The sequence below is a fragment of the Micropterus salmoides genome, unplaced genomic scaffold (assembly GCF_014851395.1).
Source record: "Micropterus salmoides isolate LMB-PRFRI ecotype aquatic unplaced genomic scaffold, ASM1485139v1 Ms_hic_scaffold_6, whole genome shotgun sequence".
NCBI classification, from domain to species: domain Eukaryota; kingdom Metazoa; phylum Chordata; class Actinopteri; order Centrarchiformes; family Centrarchidae; genus Micropterus; species Micropterus salmoides.
In genome coordinates this window covers 8,647,081-8,668,617 of record NW_024044348.1, presented here as the reverse complement: position 1 = coordinate 8,668,617, position 21,537 = coordinate 8,647,081, and the positions used below count along the sequence as shown (strand labels likewise).

Genomic DNA, 21,537 nt, shown 5'->3' with positions numbered 1-21,537 from the left:
AACAGTAACTAAGGAGTGCAGGGCTTAGCCAATGACCAAAATATATATATATATATATATGTGTGTGTGTGTGTGTGTGTGTGTGTGTGTGTAATGGAGTATAAAATGCACTTGAATGATTCCTATTTTCAAATTAGCATCATTTTAATAATTTTATTGAATTTTTGTGAATTTTATCTCAATGAGTTATTTTTATTTATCTTTATTTTTGCTAATGTTCCCTGTGGAAATGACCCTAGCTGCACACTATCTCTTCTGTACCTCCTAAGCTTCCACAGTGCTCAGTTTCCCTCAGTGTTGTTTTGTATTGCTGAGGGTAAGTTCTGTGGAAAGGTGCTGCTGGGCTAATGTATTGTTTTCCTGGGAAATTGAACCATTTACGTTATAACTTTCAACACGTATTGTCTGATGTCAATGCAGTTATGTTACGTAGCAGTTTTGTGTTAGTTCGACCGTTAAAACAAGTTTTAGCAATGTTTTGATTTTAACTTCCTAGCAGCCATTTTACCACGGCAGGCAGGCGGTGTAATGTGGCCAATGTAGTTCGTCGGAGAGTTCAGCGTCTCTTTCCTTGAGTAAACGCTGTATTTTTGTATGTTTAAGAAGCAGAGGTGCAGTAAGAGGAAGCCAGAAGGCATTGTGTTCTACAGATATGTGTTTTCCTTTTGTTTATTAATGTAATTTTCGTTGTCGCTGTCTCCTCACTCACACACTTTTTATTCAGCCCACCAGGTGTCACTGTTATGCTATTTTGTCTTAAGGAAACATATGTACTGTTGTCATGTATTTGTTGCATTCAATGCTTAATATTTTGTGCACAGTGTTAATGGCCCTCTATGAGAAATGTGCACTCTGAGCAAAATACCTCATGTAATGTATTTTAAATACATTAAGGTGTCTGCAGTCTCGTTTTGCACTGCTGAGGCAAGCAGAGGAAGGCAATTAATATGTGCATTGTGTTCTGAAAGAAGCCATCTCGCGTCGTCCTTCACACGCCCCTAACCACACCCGCTACACACACACACATATAGACACAAATGAACATACATGTAAGAGTATTTAGAAGCATTAATAACTTTCTTTCCATGACAAGGTATTAATAGAATAATTGGGCTGCCATCATACTAGATCCATGGTTGGCTGGCTCATAACAATTCTAAAAAAAAGCATTTTAGTAGAAAGTTGTTGCGTATGTGCAGATATTACTTAAAGGAATACAGTGCCTGAATTTTAATAAAGACAGTCAAATCAAACATATACCTAGTTTTAACTGTTTAACAAATCCATTCACAAATCATAGGTTGTGAGTCACATGGTTTCTGAGGCTCATCTGCAAACACAGCAATAGGAAAATTCATAGCACCACTGAATGTAAATGCAGATGTCATGAATCAGCTGTCCAATCTTTTCTAAGTGGCCATAGTGGGCACAGAACCATTCAAAGCATAAAAAATTAGATGAATTCATCCTGCTCCATGTCGGGTGGTTCTTATCCTTGGCGTCATCCATTCAAATTTCTTCAACACTCACCTTTCATCTGGTTTTATTTCTTACATGGGGCATAACTCATCTCTTTTAGATTAGCTTCTAGTTGGGTGAAATGAGCCATAAATTTCTTTTATGTTGTATTGGTGTAGTGATTCCCCTTTTCCAACTGCCTGAATAATTCTTTCCCTGCTGTATTTTTTATTGTACCACAGCGATGTGCCACACTGGCTGTCTTCAGCACCGTGTACTGCTGTTTGTCTAACAGATTTAGTACGAAAGCAGAATGGACTTTCTTGTAGAAGGTATATGCCCTAACTTGGTTTTAAAAAAATATACGAAAAAAATTAAAGTAATTAAAATTAAAATGTCTTTTTCTAAGCCTTACAACATTTGTCACGTTTTACTCGGTGGCCGGGAGCCTTCATTTCCACCACCACTCCACTAAATCCTCAGCCCCATAATCTCCCATAAACACTCCCTGACTGTGGAACCTCCTTGGCACTGCCAGCATGTGTGTGCCAGCCCTATACACCCATTAGCATCGTAAAGCCTCTGCTTCTCATCCCCAACCCCCACTCCTCACAGCAAGGTGAGTTTGTCTGATGATTACTTCAATTTGCACTATGGGAGGCATTAATCCTCAACTCTGGCAAGAAATCTTTAAAAACAGAAAAATGACTTATCCATCCCCATCCACCACAGTCTTAAGTTGCGTGTGATTATTAGCAAAGGTTTACATACTGCAGAAATTGAATTTTGCTTGCTCTATATCCCTGTAGTGTCATCACTCCCTCCTCCCCTTCATAAACCCCCTTCACTGTTTTGCTCATATTCATCCCTCTGGTTTATTTGCACGTTCATACATCTCCCTCTCTAACCTCCTTTCTTCTGTCACCGCGCGCGCACACACACACACACACACACACACACACACACCCCTTTTGTTTTTTTATTCTCTCTGACAGCCTTTATTCCAGTTAACCAGATCATTCCTATCTGTCCATACATAGGAAAACTGCGGTAAACAAAAACTAGAGGAAGATGCTGCCATTGAAATCAGAGAACATTTCTGTTTATTTCTTTCTACTCCCCTCGCTGCCTGTGATCTGTGCCTCTAATTCTCCCAGTGCACTGCAGCTCCTCCTTCCACCTCTCTCATCAGCTGCCCCTCCCTCTTCCTCTCTGTCTCTGCTAGGTGCAGCATGTATGTGAGCGCGTGTGAGCCAGCAGTGCCGCCTGTGTGTTTACATGTCAGCCTATCAGTGCTGCCGGATTTAGCGCATCTGGAGAGGACGGAGGCATTTCTCAAATGCCCCTCAGACAAGGGATTCTCATCGTTGCATATATCCCCCTGTCCCATTTGAATGTAGCCTGTCTTGAATCCTGCATCCCTGTCTCCATGCTTTCGGAGGCATTTTGAATTTCCTTGGCAACATGGAGCTGCCTGAATTAGAATTCTCTGCATGACAGTCCTGGTAAGTACTCTGTCTCTATGGTGGGCTTTGAGCACTGAGGCATTGGATCAGATTTATTATGGTGCAGTGGTGGGGCCAGGGGATCGCCAGAGAGCAAATTAATGTCAAGAATAAAACTGTGTATCATAGGGAAATGGAAAGGATTGAAAGAAGGAGAATAATTTGCTGAGGAGGGCTCCAGATCTTATTTGTGCTTTGTCATCCAGATGGGCTTCATTTTGCTGTGTGCTATGCAATCTGGGTTTTTACTTTGTATGTAACACACAAAAATTATGTTTGCATGTAACATCTGAACGTGCAGTATGCAGCTTTAATATTTGTGGACATTTACTGTATGTTTAAAATATAAAACATTATATTGTATGTGCGTTTGCATGGATGCATACAAACACACACAAATATGTCCTGCTTTTTTTGTATCACAGCTAAAAAGGTGTGAGGCTGAGCAAAAGTGCCTGTTTTGTATTTTGCCAGGGTGGTTGTTGCTGCTTCCTAATCTGCCCTCATTAACATTCATGTTCCTTCAAATGCCTGTAAACTCATCTCGACTCACACTTATTCATTCTCAGCAGCCTTTTGCTTTTGGCTGATTCCAGTGGCGATGAGGGAGCCTGTGCAGGTGTCTGATTTGCCACAGGTTAGATAGAGCCTCTAGATGATGGGGAGGGTGGGTGTGGAGGATCATGGGCGACTTTGTATAATAATTTATGCAGGCCAAATAAACAATCTCTTATAGCTTAATTTCTATTGCCCGTTAGATTTGCATCTTCATAATGATGGCTGCAACGCTCCAGCAGGAACACAGTTATGATCTCTGTTTTAACAGTGCGGTAACAACCTCGGCAAGCCACAGACCTTTGACAGTCTCTGAGTGAAGAGTCTGCTTTTCACGTCAATGCGTTATGAGATAGAAAAAGCTCTTAATTGGACCCCTGTAATCAGCTGACTGGAATCCTTTTTTTTTTGGTAGTTATTGATTATTAGTGCCGCACAATGTGAAGAAAAAGTTATATTGCGATGATTGTGGACAATATTGCGATTTGATTATAATGGAACAAATGGTACTATGAATCTACTTGATTAATTATCAAGGAATGCATGAAATACTGACATTTTCTGAAATGTGTATTTCTCATCTTGAACAAAGTTAAACAATATTTATAACAATAACAAGTGAAACAGAACAAGGGGAGCAAGTTGCTACGGAGGAGGCGGCTAGAAGCAGCAAATATGGGCACACTGGCATACTGGCACAGGCTCAATGTACATCTGTCTAATGCAGAGTCTCTACCAACAACCTGAAGGGGGAACTGTACATGAGTGTATTAAATAAAAAGTATAATTTTTAGTTAATGGTTTATTGTTAGTATAACAATAATATATTAAATACTACATTCAATAGAATTTCATATAATAGTATCCTTTTTTACCACTAGTTAATTTCTGTGGGTTGTTTTTGTTCATTAAATCCTTGTGCAAGCAAAATGCTCAACATCGGTCTCTAATTTGTTTATGCTAAGTACTAATATGTCAATAATCATATTGTTCAACATTTAATGATTTGCTATAGCGCGTCAAACTTTTTTAATGTCCTGTCCTATCCAGGCTGTGATTGGTCGGTTGACGAAAAGTGATGTACCCGTAAAGCACGTCGGCTATATGAAAGGTTGAACATGTTGAACAACAAAAGGCACAGATACAGCTATATGATAAATGGGCCATGAGCCAAACCCAAACCTTCCTTATCTTCTGCTAGTTTTCTTCTGTCTTACTGCTTTAGCTGTAGACGACGTCTCTCTGTCTGTCACAGAGCAACCGGAGCACCGGCATTTCTCCCGTTGCTCCGGTGACGAGTCCAACTATGTTTTGAACGATTAGTGGCAGGGCGGGGGGTTACGGTAGGTTGTTCTCTTAAAAGATACTCGCACACTGCTCATAAAAAATTTGTCTCATTGCACGTAGACTTATCTGTTTTTATGGGCACATGCGAGAGCCCGGTGTGGGCAGAGATAATGAGAGACTGCAGCGCGCACAAAGAAGAGAGCGTCACATACACTTTTTTGGTTTTATTAAATCACTTTTTGCGGTTATGTAATCGCACTTGATGACATCACGATAGCGATTAGATTAATCGTGCAGCCCTAGCGAGTATCGATTTGTCCCCATTGCATATCTGTAAGTATCCTAGTGTGTGAGTGTGAATGCAAGATCAGCACAAGTTTCTAATTATACAAATTATGCACCATTTATGCACAAATTATAGCTGTAAATCAAGGCTGGAGAATATACAAATCACATTATCACACATTACATTACTCTGCATTACAATGAATTAAAATTGATATGATTATATAAGATGCAAATTTATGTTTTTTTCAACTGGAGGCAACACACCAAGTTGCAATTAAAGTAGCTTGTGGGGATCTATGATCATATTTTTATCCCACCAGTAAATATGAATTCACTAGTCACTATTTTTAGCTCTGTTGTGGTGTGAATATCTGGCTCTTTAGCTGTTAAATTACTTTTAATGTTCACCAGCTACTCACCAACTATGTCTATCTGCCATGTGGTGCTGGGCAGGTAGCCTATAGAAGCTCTTTTTCCACAGCTGTCTGCAGTGGTGAGGCGGAACCAACACATTGAATTGGCAGGTTGTGAAACTAGTGAGCTAAAAGACGCTAAAACACATACAGGGGAGCTGCAGAGTCAAGTGATGATTATCCGGGGGTTCATCACTACAAGCGTAATTTGTTTATTATAAAAATATTTATTTTAGCAGCCTTAACGTTTTCCGCAATACAGCATAGTGTGACATCATTTTGCATTCTACCCACAATTTTAAGCATTTATAAATTTTCTGATTAGATGATCTGTGCAGTTAGTGAGAACCTATTGAGCTACTAATAACCTGTGTGTTTACTTAGTGAGGCAATTATATATATTATAAATTCAATATACTGTATATCCAGTATATATTACCTCATCCTAGTGTTTTGCACATAATTTGACAGTACTTGACAGCTGCGTACATGAGACTGATAGTAGCCTAATGGGTAAAATGGCAAACATACTTTGAGATGCTCTTCGTTCAAGCGACACTGGAAATCAGGACCTATTGTTTTGGTACCTGTACACAACCCCCACACTGTGATGAAGGTGTGTGTGTGTGTGTGTTACAGTCCATGGTAATATAGTATAATTATCTATAAATACTGACTCAAAGAGAGCAGGGGAAAAGCTCAAAGCATTGTCTTTGTGAGCTGATATATTTGAATAGAATTATAATATAACAACTGACAATTTTTATAATCATTTTTCCAGTAGTAGTCATACAATTAGTAATACTAGTAAAATTATTTAAACAATGCACATAAATACAATACAAACTTTGGAGCAATACTTCAGTCCATTCCATTAAAAAATAAAACCAAACTGCTAGAAACAATCAAAGCAATGCTGCTGTTTAATTTTTCACAGTAGTTTGTTCCACGCTGTCATATGCTTGATATTCTGTTATGTAGCAGTCTACATAATAGTGAACGGGAGTAAATTGAAATGAAAGCCACCTTATTTGTTCCAAAGTTTACTATATATGCTCTGTCTGAGTAATAATGAATTATTAATGTCACCTCCATTTGAAGACTTTGTAGAGTCTCTTATGGTTAATTTTGTTTGAATTTGGGTTCTAATTATAGCCCATTTTATTTACAGCTGAAATCAGGGCAATCCTGTACAGTTCATTTGTGATGCCCCAGAAAGATGCATTGTATAAACTGGAAAGAAAACATACATTGTGTTACTATTACAGCATTTTCTGAAACAAGATCTATCTGGAATTGAGATGCTGCTACATAATGGGTAACATCAGCCACCCTGAAAAGGAAATTGTGAAAGGGGTTGTGGTGAAGACTGCCAGACCTCGTGTTTATACAGTGTCTGCTGGATGGCGAGGTGACAGAGACAGATCTGTCACAGGATACTCAAAAATGCGTTCTACAAATGTAGTCAGAAGGTCACAGTCCTGCTGTTCTGCAGCAGCCTTCCTCATTTAAATTTAATAACAGCTTTATGCAAAATAAAAAAGACTGTCAGGGGCTAGTAGGATAAAGGACAGAGGTTGCCTCATGTTCATGCTCCTGACTGGATTCAAGCCCTAGCATAGCTGAGCCTCCAATAATATACACTGAAATTGATCACGGTGGAAATCTTGCAAAGACTGTCTCTTCTCATTCATCTATCTGTCTGTTCATCCCATCCTTTAGCTTGGCTGGTATTTATAATATAAGTGACACCAGTGGTCTGGTTTCTTTCACTTGAAAGAAAGGACATGATGAATTATTGCTCTGTATTTCTGTTCTCCCGAAACTGAGAGGACTGGGGCAGTAAGCAATTAAGCCTCTGGAATCTTGGAGCCATATTTTTCTCTCAACACCAAGGCTGATGCATTCCTTCAAAGAAACTGAGGCACTCCATACTCTACTGTAGCCAGTGATTATTGTATGAGTGATTTGTTGTGAAACTCTCTTAAAATATCCCATTGTGCTTTCTAAAATTCAAAAAGCATGAACTCCAGTCCAAAACATCCTATATTCCCTGATGGAGAGCATCGGGGGTAAAAGTTTGTGTAATTTCCAGCTAATCCTACATGACTTTCAAGAGGAATGGGTATTAATGAAGAAAGGAGCCTCTTTTGTAGTATTACTGTTAGACAACTGTTAGACTGTCAAAGAACTAAGAAACAGATCTGCATGGTAATACTGTATAGCATGTTAAATATACTACAAGGTTGATTCTAGACCCGGTTTTTCCAATATTTTAATGTTGATAAGGACGATAAGCTGTTTTAATGTCCCTTGTGATCTGACTGATCTTGTTGATTCTGAGCCAGTAAAAGTCCAACACGATGCAAATATAATATTATATCTTGATATAATAACAAATAAGATGTTGTTAGGCCAAAAGGGAATGATCAGTTTGAAAAAATATTGTAAAAGACAGGCTGCATGCCACTTATCTAAAGCAATATAAAAACATTAGGAAAATGTTTCTTTGGATGGCAAATTAAAATAATTTTCTGTATTAACGCTAAATCAAATTACACTTTCAAAGAGCTGTTGGTACTGCTTATCTCAGAGAATGAAAAGCTCAGTTTACCGCTCAATGCAAGCTTTTAGCTTCTTCCAATTAATTGTTTTGGTTCACCAGCCCGTCTGGTTGAGTCCCTGTGGCTCTCACTGACCACCCATATAAAACCGTGGGCAGCTCAAAAGCTCCCACACACTGATTGTACACTACCTGCCCAGTGTGAAATAGTAGAGTAGAAGCCAGGATCTTCTGGAGAGTCGAGTGCCTGGTAAAGACAGTCCAAACATCTAGGAACCCAAGGAGATAGAGATATTTATTCAGGAGTTGAAAGACCAAACAAGGACTAAAATCAAAATGATTACCAGATCATTTCTCATGCAGCCGGCCAAATAGTCCAGAAGAATTTAAATGCATAATCCATGTGTATATTGAATGAGTAAGTAACCACGGGTCAACCTTAGGCCATGTTCTTTTGGCTCACATTAGTCAAAAGAACGCCATAGTACTTGAAGGCTCTTGGGCTGTGGCTTTGTTTTTAAGTCTACTGTCAGGATCTATTGCTCAAAATTGCAGAATGCAGCTTTACACAAACAGTTTTTCTCATTAATTAACGAGACCATGGCGGCCCGCCACAGTGTAATTTGCGCTGCCAAAATGAACCGAAAATATTTTTACACACTTTGGCATCCGAGCTGACAGGCAGGTTAGCGACTTTAATCTGTTATTTTCTGTCTTTATAAAGACAAGTGTTGCAGTATCAGAGTCCTACCTGAAGGGAGGCAATGAAGTCTTCATGTTACCCGATACGAGAACCACATACAACGTTATGTATCAAATTGGGTCGGACTTCATGAATTTAGCGCAATGATACACATGTGACAACATCCCGTTTTCAAAACAAGAACTTTCACAGAAAGTATAAAATATATTATATGTGTCCATTAAAAGTAAAAAAAACAATAATAAAATGTTATTACTTACTAAATTACTTATTCTATTTTCTGTTCTTTTATTTAGGGTTGCTGGAAAAACATTAAATAAATTTGACTTTTGGTGCTATTTCATCACCATTTATAGCTATAAAATGTGTTTGATTAAATACGTTTACTAGAGCACAACATTGTTTACAAGAGTACAGTTCTTCGAAGATAGCCTCTTAATTTTACACCAAAATGAATGCATTTAACTTTAAAATGTACAAAATTTTCTTAACCCAAACAAAAAGAGTGGATCACTTAACATATCTGAGGTAGAACATTCAAAATAATTATGATAAAATCTTTTTTCAACAAATAAGCATGAGTAAAATTTCCAATTAAGTGCCTATTTGTTCATGATTCAAATCAATTAAATCAATAAAAAAAACATTTATTGGACACTTGATATCAAACCTGTCCACATCACTCAAGAAACAACATTTACATTTGATCAGATGCATTTTAATCACCAAATCCAAACCAAATAATCCTTATCTTTAGTCAATATTTCAGATTTAATCTAATTCTAGAAGCTGTACTCGTCAAGAAGACAACAATAGACTGAGCTAGAGACAGTAGCTCAGATGTCAGGCTAGCAGATATCAGTGTTCTCTGGGAATCTTACAAGGTTGAGCCATCAAGAATGTTTACAAGAACCAACTGGCTCCACAGATCAGAGTACAACTCTTGGATAGTGAGAGATTCCAATATGACGAAGCATTGGAATCTAAACATCATTGTAACTAGACATATCTGAATACAATTGGAACTTTCTGATGAAGCTCTACAGTATTTACCACATAAAACGTACTGCTGATAGTGTCAGCAGAGCAGACGCATACATGGAGAGAGAAACAGGAAGAGGCAAGGCAAGCCTGTGTGTTTATTGCAAGAGACCAAGTGAGTGTGTGTGTGGGGGGGGACTGAAGGGAAAGGGAGCAAATTCAAGTAGTGAGTAAACACTAAAGGGTTTAGAATGACGTACGGTTAAATTGGGGAGAGAGAGAGAGAACTTTATTGATCCCTGAGGGGAAATTGCGATGTTGTAGCAGCAAAATTGACACACATTACAAAAACTTGGACCAGACATATTTACACAAAATCACATATAATGTACAAAATTTAAATATTTGAACATCTATTTACAAAAATAGGTTTAAAATCTAAGATGTATAAGTGCAACTGCATATTCAGGATGTGCAATTTAGTATCACATGTTAATATTGAGAGTGTATGACACTCAATAATTGGAAATAAGAAATAACCTACTAGAAAGAGAATTATACCTTGCTAATGCTTACTATTGCACTCACATACAATAAAGACAGATAAATGCAAGGCACTCAGAAATCTGAGTGTAGCAAAAAGCTTTTATTCAAGCCTAGCTGACACCCACATGTTTCAGCAGGAGTCCTTTTTAGGGCCTGACACATAGGAGTCAGCTCAAAGTGCAGAGGGTGAGTTTTTTAAAATAATTTTCTAATTTCTGTTTTCATAGTGCTGAAGTTATTCTGAGATGCTAACATACGATGTTGATCTCACAGACAGAAACCATAAGGAATAGACTAAGGAGGAATAAGGTCAGTATGTTGTGGCATACTGACAATGCCTAAACTTTAACAATGCACATACACAGCAGGGTGCAGACCAGAGCTTAAATGTAAGTCCTTCAAAACTTAAAACATCGCACCACTGTGATAAAGGCAAGATAACTGCAAACATTAGGTGAGGTTAATAAAGCATTATGTACTGGAGAAGAGTTGCGTGATATGTTTCAGTTTTGTTGTTATGAGTACATCTGTGTCTGGCTGGGAGATTTTGTTGGGAAACAAATCTAGCATTGCTCCGGCTTCCTCACACCATCCAAAGACATGCTGGCTAGGTTAATTGGTGTCTCTAAAATTGTCCTTGGGTGTGAGTGTGAGTGGTTGTTTGTCTATGTGTAGCTCTGCGATGGACTGGCGACCTGTCCAGGGTGTACCCCGCCTTTCGTCCGATGTCAGCTGGGATTGGCTCCAGCAGTGTTTTAGTGACTACCACTGTGTTACTTGGTGTCTTTTATTGCTTGTTTATCCTTGTTTTTGCGGTGATCCACATCAGTTCTTTTATGTACTGCTGCCTTTTTCACGGCAGACATGAATGATGGATGCACAATACTAGGATCTGAATCCGAAGCAGCTAAATGGAATATAGCCCATCATTATTATTTACCCTGGTGCTTTTTGTACTGTGAGATATCAATATGTATTCTGTGAAAATGGCCTACTGTATTTGTATAATATGGAAGATCCTGGTGTCAGCTGACCTGGGAACTTGAGCTATCTGAAGAAATGTTGTGGCAGCAAATGATAAACTGAAGCTTGTCAGGTCATAATAAAGGTGAGTGTCTCACATAAATTAGGGTCCTGTTTTAGATGCACTACTGAAGATGGAGGATCAAAGATGATTTGGTCAGTCTTGTCAACTGAAAACACAGGAGATCAGAGGGGCCTTCTGATCTTGAAGCTGGTTATTTCCAGATCAGTGGTATAGAGAATGAGCATGCGAGAACGATGCAATTCTTACTGATTTTCTATTGGCTAGCACCCTTGGGGTGCCTTTGAACATAGTGCTGTCCCTGTAGAGGTGCGTACACAGTCTGCCCTAACATGACGGGACATGAAAAGCCTAATGGAGACTGTAACTTTAATTTCCATTAACCACAGTAGTTGGAGATGTTTAGGTAAAGAACAGGTTTCTACAATAGACTTTTCCATGTTCCCTGGCATCTTTGATACCATTCATCAACAGCGTCACCTGTCAAACTGAAAACAATCCAGCATGAATGCAAAGTTTCAGTATGGGCCTGGATTTGTTGCAGAAGCACCCTCAGGCTTGAGGCTAGAATTTTTTGTTAAAACTGCATATCCATTCATTTTAATAAATGTACAGAAATGTGCTGCAGTTCACCTTGACATTCTCCAAAACCAATAGTAAAGTTTTGTCTAATTCTTGTACACGTTTGACAATTTTATGTCAAATCGACATTAGGGCTGATCCCGAATAGTCGAAGATTCGCTGCTTCGATGGGCGGAGCCTGATTCGATTGTCAATCTCACAGTTGAAGCTTCGCAGTTAAACAAGGATCATGCCATTTTGGCGATATGGGGGTGCTCAACATCTGATTTTACATAGAACTACCACTTTTCTCCCAATAAGTTAATATACAGCCTATTACAATATAGGTTTCAACGTTTAATGCTGTAAATAAACATGTAACAAGAATAAAACCTTTAATAAATGTTTTTCAAGTGCGTAAATAAATCCAAATTAACTAACCCTGGGTCGTCAGTGCCCGTGTAGGTGTAGCATGTATGTGTACAGTCTCAAAAGAGGAACACTTGCTGAAGAGATGGAGCCCCAACTTCACTGGTGTTGTGCAGAGTTGTCCGCAGCTTTCATGACTTTCGGATAATTTTATCACCGTTAATAAACCACAGAAAGAATATTTCTATCATTTTTAAACAGCTGGTTACTTGAAATAGACCCGTGAGGAGCAATAAATTTGTCGGCAGCATGGCATGCACACAAAACTCTGCGGTGACCGGTGAATGACAGGCGAGAGAGAAAAAGGTCTTCAAAAAGCCTCAGTTTAGAAGGAAATTTACAGTGTAAGTTGAATGAATAGAGACTACAGCTCTGCAGAAGACTAGTTTCAGCGAAAAACATGCACTAACTAATGGTAAATCTTTTAGGCTTTTGGTTGTTGGGAGTCTGAACACTTATGCTGGATTATGGGGGATGAGGTGTTTTGAGTAGGTTTTAGAGTAATTCAGTCCCCTTTGGATCTCTCGGCCACGCCCTTTTTTTCCATGATCCATTCCATAAGAAATAAGATTTTGTGCATTTGCTTGTCTTCCACAGTGAGTATTATTATTATATGGACTCTCTTGACACTTTCTCCTTCCAAAATCAGTATGGGTGTAGGTCTTCTGTGGGGTAACATCTGAGGCAAAAAGTATATGCCTTTCTGAGTGAGAGTCCTGCAAGCTAGGGGATACTGCTGTCAAAAAGAAATAAAAAAGATAGGGAGTTTGCTGACCCCATGCAGGTGTGTTTCTGCAACAGGGGTAGTTCCCATGTGCTGAACCATTTTGTCCTTCTCTAAGCATCTGGTCCTGGCATGGTGGATCATCAGGCCATGCAGTTTCTGTTTAGGTTTGCAGGGATTGTTACCTTTATCTTAAGCTTTCATGGAGGATTTGTTTTCATGGGATTTCTCATATCTGACTGCTCCTTCTTCTGGAGGATGTAGATTAGCTGGCAAACCTTGGTGCAATACAGTTCTTAAATGTCTATGTTCACCCAGCAAGTATTTATTGTAATAAAATTGTTATTGCAGGTCATTGTACATATCAGTACTGTTTGTATGTGAACCTGTGTAGATCTGTAAATGCAAAGATTTGACTTCCATATAAATATTTCCATGGCAATCAAGATGAGGCTACAAGCCAAAAAACACAGATACATACATATATACATACATAATGTGTAGGTCAGTATAACATAGTTTCGAGATATTTGCTCTCTAGATAAGACAAGTTCCACTGTAATCCCCCACAAACACTGTCACTTCCATGCAGCCCACAAGGTCTTCTTGTTTGTTTGCTTTTTGACTTTTAAATTGCTGCTTTAAATTTGTCAGTCGAACACACAATCTCACCTCTTTCTAAACAGCTGCAGAATAAAGCAAAGCAGTTTGAGATATGTTTGCCACTTAACAAAAACCTATGTATAAGAGGGGTGCTAACGAGGTCACTGTTCACAACTATAATGAAGAAAAATTAATCAACGAGTAGTCTAGTAAATACAATAATTTACAAACTGCCATTGAACACTCACCACTCACTATATATGGATGACCCAAGGTCTGAACAATTAATCAAAGTTTTATTGAAATTGCAATATGACGTACTACAATTTAAAATTTTTGTTAAAGGTGATATTTGTGTTAAAATAGCATTTTAACTTAAATAGTGTCGTGCTGCAGAGATGTCCTGGCCTACACATCATATTCTAGAGACTTAAAAAAACATCTTTGATTATACAGATCCAGCAAAAATCACACCATAATAATAATTAATGTTTTTCAATGAAAATGAGAATTATGATATAAAAAGGAGCATTCGCTCTTGCAACGCAAATCATATTGAAATTGCAATATTAGTCAGAATGTTCGTAATTAGATTTTATTTCGAAATTGTTCAGCCCTAGTTGAGAAAAACTTATAGGCAACATTTGTCAACTATGAACAACAAAAATAGACAAATCATCTGTGCTCAAACTGCATGTGCATCTATCAAAGAAAAAAAGCTAAATTATTTAATATATCAAGGGAAATACACTGAGAACTCAAGCTGCCTTGATGAATCATGACAGCGGTCACAAGCTGAAACTAACCAACAGGGGACATGATAGATAGTGTACAGTTTATAAGGAACTGACAAATAATAAATTGGTTTGCAATGAACTTCGATGTGGTTACTTTAGAGTTAGAGTTTAAGTCATTTTTCATTGACTAGGATGTTTACATTATTTTATAATTTTAAAAAAGGGCCTAATTCCCCTTTAAAATGTAAATGTCCCAATTGTCCTTCCAACATTATGCTGCACAACAAAGGTACTTAACAATAACTAAAAACAACCGAAGGGCATGTATGCACCGATGCATATAGCTAATTTGTCTGCATACTGCTTGCAGACATTCAGTGACCCATTAGCAGTGCACACCTCTCTTTGGTCTGCCCTGTATCAAACCACACCATAACAGAGCAGATGCAGAGATTCAAGGCAACGAGAGACTAATGGTGAGCTGACACATGCTTTTCAGAGAAGACTATGACAGGGTGAGAAGTCCGCAGAGAAAATGCAAGCAGTCATAGAAGGGCAGAAGAGAAAAGGCTTGTCCACTCGTATTCTTCGCCTGCACAATACCATCAAAAGACGAAATGGAAAGAATCAGGGTGGGGACAAAGACATTTAATTTTTTCTCTTCGAAGAAGAGAATACTTTAAACCCCACTCTAAATATGTAAAGACTAGAAATTGTGTAAGATTGCAATTGAGCGGCCATTTGCCAACCTGTTTTTTTTTTATTCAGAAATACCGCTCAAGGTCAGTGATACAGTAAGAAGATCTGGGCTGTAAGGCCAGAGTACACAGATAGTACCCCTGTCCTTACCATTCTCATAAATCATGCATGGTACTCTGGTCACCATTGCATTTACTTTTTTTTGATTAGCAATGACATCAGTGAGCCTCATTCATATTCCTGAATGACAAGATAAAATCACACTCTGTGTGAAGCAGATAAACACGTCACCCATTTTCTGCATTGACTATCTTAGTAATATTCAATTTCACTCGAAGATTTAGCATCTGTCACAATAGATCAAAGTTAAACTTGTGCTTATATGTATGAGATATTTGTCTTTAAATAGACTGAATTGCAGTCTGTTTTAAAAAATATTTCAACATCCCATTGGAAAAGCCTACACGCCATATCCATTTGTAAATTCACGTAATTAGGGACACAAGTGGGAGGTCACAAAGGAGCTACCGATTGACACTTAAGCTTTCATTCTGACAACCTGCTTTTTACCATGCCCATACACACTAGATTGATACCCAATGTGTCTGACATATGCAGCCAGCACAAATTAACAGATGTGGAGGAAGTGAAAATGGAAGCTGTAATTACTGTATCATTGTAACTACTCAGACTGCAATCCAAGCTGCCTCAGTCCCATGGCATTAATTCACTTAGAGGGATGTGTAATTTGTGTTGGTGCAATAAAAGCAGAATCATTCTAATCTTCACTATCACATTTAATATTTTTTTTAAAGCTACAACAACGTAGTGGTAAACAGCAAAAGAGGTTCTAAAAACCACTACACTGAAAATATGAAGCGCTCTTTCAAAAACACAAGAATATGCAGAGTCTGTTCAGCCCCCACGTATCATGACAACATGATGAATATTTGGACAGAGACTGGATACACGTCTCATAATGGGATTTCCTTTTTGAAATTCAAATGATACATTTCTTTACATCACTGTTTATTGTTTAAAAAGTTTATTATAATTTGGAATTTAATTTCCCAATTGTAAAGCGATATAGATGCACTAATGTATAAATAATAAACTTACATGCTTTTTTGCTCAGTCCAAGTCGTCATTATGTAAACAAAAACACTGATGAGGCCTGTCTTCACAATAAAAAGTGTCAGTGTCATTTCTCTTACTTTGCATGAGGCTCTTTTAAGAGTGTGTCCCACTGATATAGCTGTGACTTAAATCACATGATTGATGTGAGAAGTAGTGCTTGAAGGTTTTAGCAAGTTAGCAAGTTCCCCAGAGTCAAAATCAAATAGGGGTTTAAAGTTCTCTGACAATTACCCTCTCTCCAGTTATCGCTGCTTGGCAGCAATCTCTGTTTTATATCACCGCAAGGTCAACAGCTCAGCAGTGGCATAGGATGTGTCAAGTTTGCAAATATTTGAGGGAGCCATTTAAAGAGGTACCATGGCATTTTTGGCTGCTAATTAAAACAGTTTTTATGAGCAGAAAGAATGTGTCACTGATATTGGCAGTAATTGTTTTCAGCACAGTCAGAAGCACAGTAGCGTGGTTATATTGTGACCAAGCCCTTTTATTGATTGGCTGATTTCATTACTTGTGAGGAAAGTCCCCACAATCCAATTTTATGCAAGGAAGATGGCTTATATCTTTGTGAAAATTCTGATTTCCACTGGCTTTGCAAAAGTTATGAAAGGTTTTATGATGTATTGAGCTCATACTGTAGGTGATGTTGAAAAAAAGAGCCAAAATTCTTTCCTAATTCTATGGTCATAATTTGACCTTGTGAATTAAATAACAATGGTTCATTGAGCTGTTGTGGTACAGTATTTTAAGAAACACTTTTTCATACTTTAATATAGTCTAAAAAGTACTTATTACTGTACTGTATCTGTTTCATTTTTTGTGTTCAGCTGGAATTATTGGCATATTATATTATTGGCATAACATTCATAAAAATCAAAATGCAATAACGGACTGAATGGAATTCTGATTTGGTGCATTTTCTTGACGTAGAAATTAATTACAGACATCATTTCCATAACTCTTTGCTGGATATTTCCATCCATTATGAGTATGATTCAGCATTGTTCAAAACTGTCAGCCATTTCTGTATCACCCTTTCACTCTACCAACCCCAGTTTTTCCATGTCTCCACAGGTAAGCAGTAGGATGGTGTCTGCTGAGGCAGGGGGGCACAGCTACTTGGTGGCATGCTGGCAGCCCATCCTGATCCTGATGCTGGGCACTGTCCTTTCTGGCTCCACCACCGGTTGTCCCTCCCGATGTGACTGCAACGCTCAGGAGCGTTCAGTTGTGTGCCATCGACGGAGACTGGCAGCTCTTCCTGAGGGTATTCCCACTGAAACAAGGTTGTTAGACCTCAGCAAGAACCGTCTGAAAACTCTGGGGCCTGAGGAGTTCATTAATTACCCTCAACTGGAGGAGCTGCAACTTAACGAAAACACAATTTCATCCATTGAGCCTGGGGCTTTCAGCAACCTTATGAACCTTCGAACTCTGGGCTTGCGCAACAACCAGCTGAAGCTCATCCAGCTGGGGGTGTTCACAGGCTTGACCAACCTCACACAGCTGGATATAAGTGAGAACAAAATTGTCATTCTGCTCGACTATATGTTCCAGGAGCTGTACAACCTGAGGGCTCTGGAGGTTGGCGACAATGACCTGGTATTCATCTCACCCCGATCATTTCATGGCCTCAGCAACCTTGAAAGCCTCAACATTGAGGGATGCAACCTGGCCTCAGTGCCCACTGATGCCCTTAGCCATCTGCATAACCTGCTGTCACTTCGATTACGCTATCTCAACGTCACTGTCATAAGGGATTACTCCTTTAAGAGGCTGTATCGGCTCAGAGTGCTGGAGATTTCTCATATGCCTGCCCTGGACACCATGACTCAAAAATGCTTGTTTGGACTGAACCTCACATCCTTGTCCATCACAAACTGTAACCTTACTGCCATCCCCTACCAAGCCATCAGTCACCTAAGATATCTTCGGTTTTTAAATCTGTCTTTCAATCCCATTTTAACTGTGGAAGGGAACCAACTGTTCAATCTACAGAAGCTCCAAGCTTTTCATTTGGCTGGTGGGAGATTAGCTGCCATTGAGCCCTACTCTTTCCGAGGACTCAACCATCTCCGTGTACTCAATATATCCAGCAATAGCTTGAGCACCCTGGAGGAGTCGGTGTTCCACTCAGTAGGAAACCTGGAGACCCTGGCTTTGTATGACAACCCTTTGGCCTGCGACTGTCGTTTGCTCTGGGTCTTCCGCCGGCGGTGGAGGCTCAACTTTAACAGACAACAGCCCATGTGTGCGTCACCTGAGGTCGTGCAAGGAAAAGAGTTCAAGGACTTCCCAGACATCCTCCCCTCTGACTATTTTATTTGTCAGAAATCAAGGATCGTGGATTATAAGGTTCAAGAGAGCCATGTAGATGAAGGAACTACAGTTCATTTTGCTTGCCAAGCTGAGGGTGATCCAGTCCCTGTGATAATGTGGCTAACCCCTAAGAAGGAATACATCACTACCAAAACTGTGGGGTCAAGACTTTCTGTGTCCAATGAGGGCACATTAGAGGTACGTTACTCCCAAATCCAGGATAACGGCACCTACTTGTGCATTGCAAGCAATGCAGCTGGCAATGACACCAAAGTTGCTCACCTTTTTGTCCATAGCTACTCTCCCAATTGGCCCCACCAGCCAAACAAGACATTTGCATTCATTTCCAACCAGCCCAGCGATGAAGGTGCTAATGTAACCCGGGCAACAGTTCCATTTCCGTTTGATGTAAAGACACTTATCATAGCAACCACCATGGGATTTATCTCTTTCCTCGGAGTTGTCCTCTTCTGTCTTGTAATATTATTCCTCTGGAGTAGAGGGAAAGACAATACTAAGTCAAGTATAGAGGTTGAATATGTTCCACGTAAAGAGGAAACAGAAGAGGCCAGTCCAACTGAGGCACCCATACAATTCAATATGAAAATCATGTGAACTTCAAACAGGAGGCCATGTAAGCTTACAAACTGAAGTCGGGATGCATTTTATCCTCGCTTCAAATATGTTTATGAGCGATAGGAATTGCACAGCAGCAAACGCATCTTGACACTATACCCTAAACATTTTTTTTTACTTCAGGGACTGAATCTTAAAAAGCAAATTTTGAATTTAAAATATTTAAATTTCTGTAAATGTGTATTGGCAATTCTCAATCAGTATGTTAACATGCATTAAAACAATTGGATTACTGTGTGTAACTAAATTAAGGTAATGGTTTGAATAAAGCACATGGATCACAGTAGACTAATTTGCCCAGTAAATCGAGTTTACATGATAGGTGGGCTACTGTCTGGAAGGATGTAGACAGGTATACAGGTATAGCCTAATTCTTCTATCAGCGCAAAATAACAGAAAGATGGATAGGGTACAAAGCACAATAACCCACTATTAGAACCCAAGTTTTGTCCCATCATAAGCAGTTAAGTATAATATGAGTGTACATGTTTAGATAAATAGAAAACAATAGAGAGATCCATGTTATGTTTTGAGAGAAAAAAGGTGTAGCCTACATTCAAGAAAGAAGTTGTACAATTATACATATTTACAAAGATAAATATATTTTTGAGAACAATTGCCATATTACAAGACTAAATTAATAATTAAGAAAAAGGAAATAATATTCAAGAAGTTGTGTTTTGAGAGTTGTAAAACTACCAGAAATTGTCATGTTAAAAAAAAAAAAAAAAACACTTTTGGATTGACTGAAATTTAAGAATTAAGAATCAGTTGGTGGGTTAGAGACAAAGGTAAAGTATACTTCACCACCCGTCACATGTCTGTGACCAATGGCCTTTAACAACTTTCCAGAATCATTCAATTGTGTTTTGATGTTTTCTCTGCACACTTGTCCAAAATTTCAAACAGTAGCCTTTATCTCTGTTGACATACAAGTATTATTGTCAACTGGGCGTCAGTTTTAATTAATCAGTTATAATAACTGGAGTATTTCCTTAATCTAGCATCAGTTGATTTAGAAGTGGGAATGTTAACACGCTGAATGAGAAAAATAAGCCAGTCCAACTTCTTTCTGCCTACAAAGGAAGTCATTAAATGTATAGAGATGTTCGGCTATACATATTTTTTCTGTATTTTATTCTTTCCTTGTACATTATCCTATTATGGCACAATAGTAATGCTTGTAATGGTTGTGGTTTTTGAACATATTACAATCTAAAGAGCAGATTAAATATTCAGTTTTTGAATTAACTGAACCACAAGAGTTTTGCTGTTTTTCAGTGTGTAAAAAAGACCCTTGAAGATAATCAAATTAACAATTTATCATGAAGTGTGTTTACCCATTTGGCAGTTTAATAAGTGCAAGTACTCTGTCCAAGTCCTGAGGTTATATTGTCACCGGTGCATCTCAAAAAGGGTGACATTATTCTTTTGTTGCCTTAAGTAACCAATTTTCCAGATTTCAGCTTAGCAATACCCAACGTTTATGTGTAAAATGGAGTTTTATGCCTCATAAGGATTTTATGTTGTCTAATTAATTTTACAGTCAAAGTCTGCTCTGAAGATAATGTGTTCATTAACTCTTAAAATACTTGTTTAAAAGGGATGGGCAAATTAAAATAAATAACATTTTATACTACGGGGTGCTTATTTTATGCTAATCTAGTATAAAAATAAATGAGAAGACACATGTTTCATGTCTAAGAGAGGGGATATCCTGTGCTGCAAGTAACACAATGTTCAGAGCTTATTTGTTTACTTAGGAGGCACACAGTGAAGCACACTTGTAGAATACCCCTCAAATACTCATCTCACTGCAGATAATATCTGTACTTGCCAGTGTAATCAGAAAATCCTACTTCCTAGCATACACATGTCCATGTCCTCCCGTTTTTTCCCCATTTTTTTACGGTTATCTGCCCGTATCCAGAGATGGGGACTTGAGTTTGAGACTGTGACTCAAGTCCGACTTAAGTCGCACACACAGTGACTTCAGACTCGACTTGAAACTTGAGATGCGGAAGTCGTGAACAATGTTTATTTTTAGGAAACGTCTGATGAGCTTGATGTTATTCCCCTCCCTCCATTACCTATAACCTGCCTATGTAACACGTAGTATCAGCTGCGCGCAGCCACACAGGGAGGACAACAAACACCGGCAGCTGCTGTGTTATTCATCATAAACTTTGGCGTAACAGGCTACAGGTTTATGTTGATCATGTAATATTACAGTTTTATTTAGTAAACGTTACACTGGGTTTGAGAGTCTGCAGGGTGTGTTGACTTACAGTAGTTTAAGCTGTCATTAATTGCATTGCACATTACATAGTTGTGCTCTGTAAGTGAAAAAC

At 38.6% G+C, this 21,537-nt stretch overlaps 1 protein-coding gene across 3 annotated transcripts; it reads left to right on the top strand.

Moving 5' to 3' along the window:
- The first annotated feature begins 746 nt into the window (after positions 1–746).
- On the top strand, positions 747–20,825 carry lingo1b (leucine rich repeat and Ig domain containing 1b). 3 transcript variants are annotated; one of them, XM_038701855.1, is made up of 3 exons: positions 748–1,790; positions 2,684–2,963; positions 17,306–20,825. In XM_038701855.1, the coding sequence occupies exons 2-3, from the start codon at positions 2,952–2,954 to the stop codon at positions 19,163–19,165; spliced, it is 1,872 nt and encodes a 623-aa protein (XP_038557783.1). In that variant the 5' UTR covers positions 748–1,790; positions 2,684–2,951; the 3' UTR covers positions 19,166–20,825. The 3 variants fall into 3 exon arrangements, with proteins under 3 accessions (XP_038557784.1, XP_038557783.1, XP_038557782.1); XM_038701854.1 differs by lacking the exon at positions 748–1,790 and adding an exon at positions 1,872–2,077; XM_038701856.1 differs by lacking the exon at positions 2,684–2,963 and having other exon boundaries at positions 747–1,790.
- The last annotated feature ends 712 nt before the right edge of the window (positions 20,826–21,537 follow it).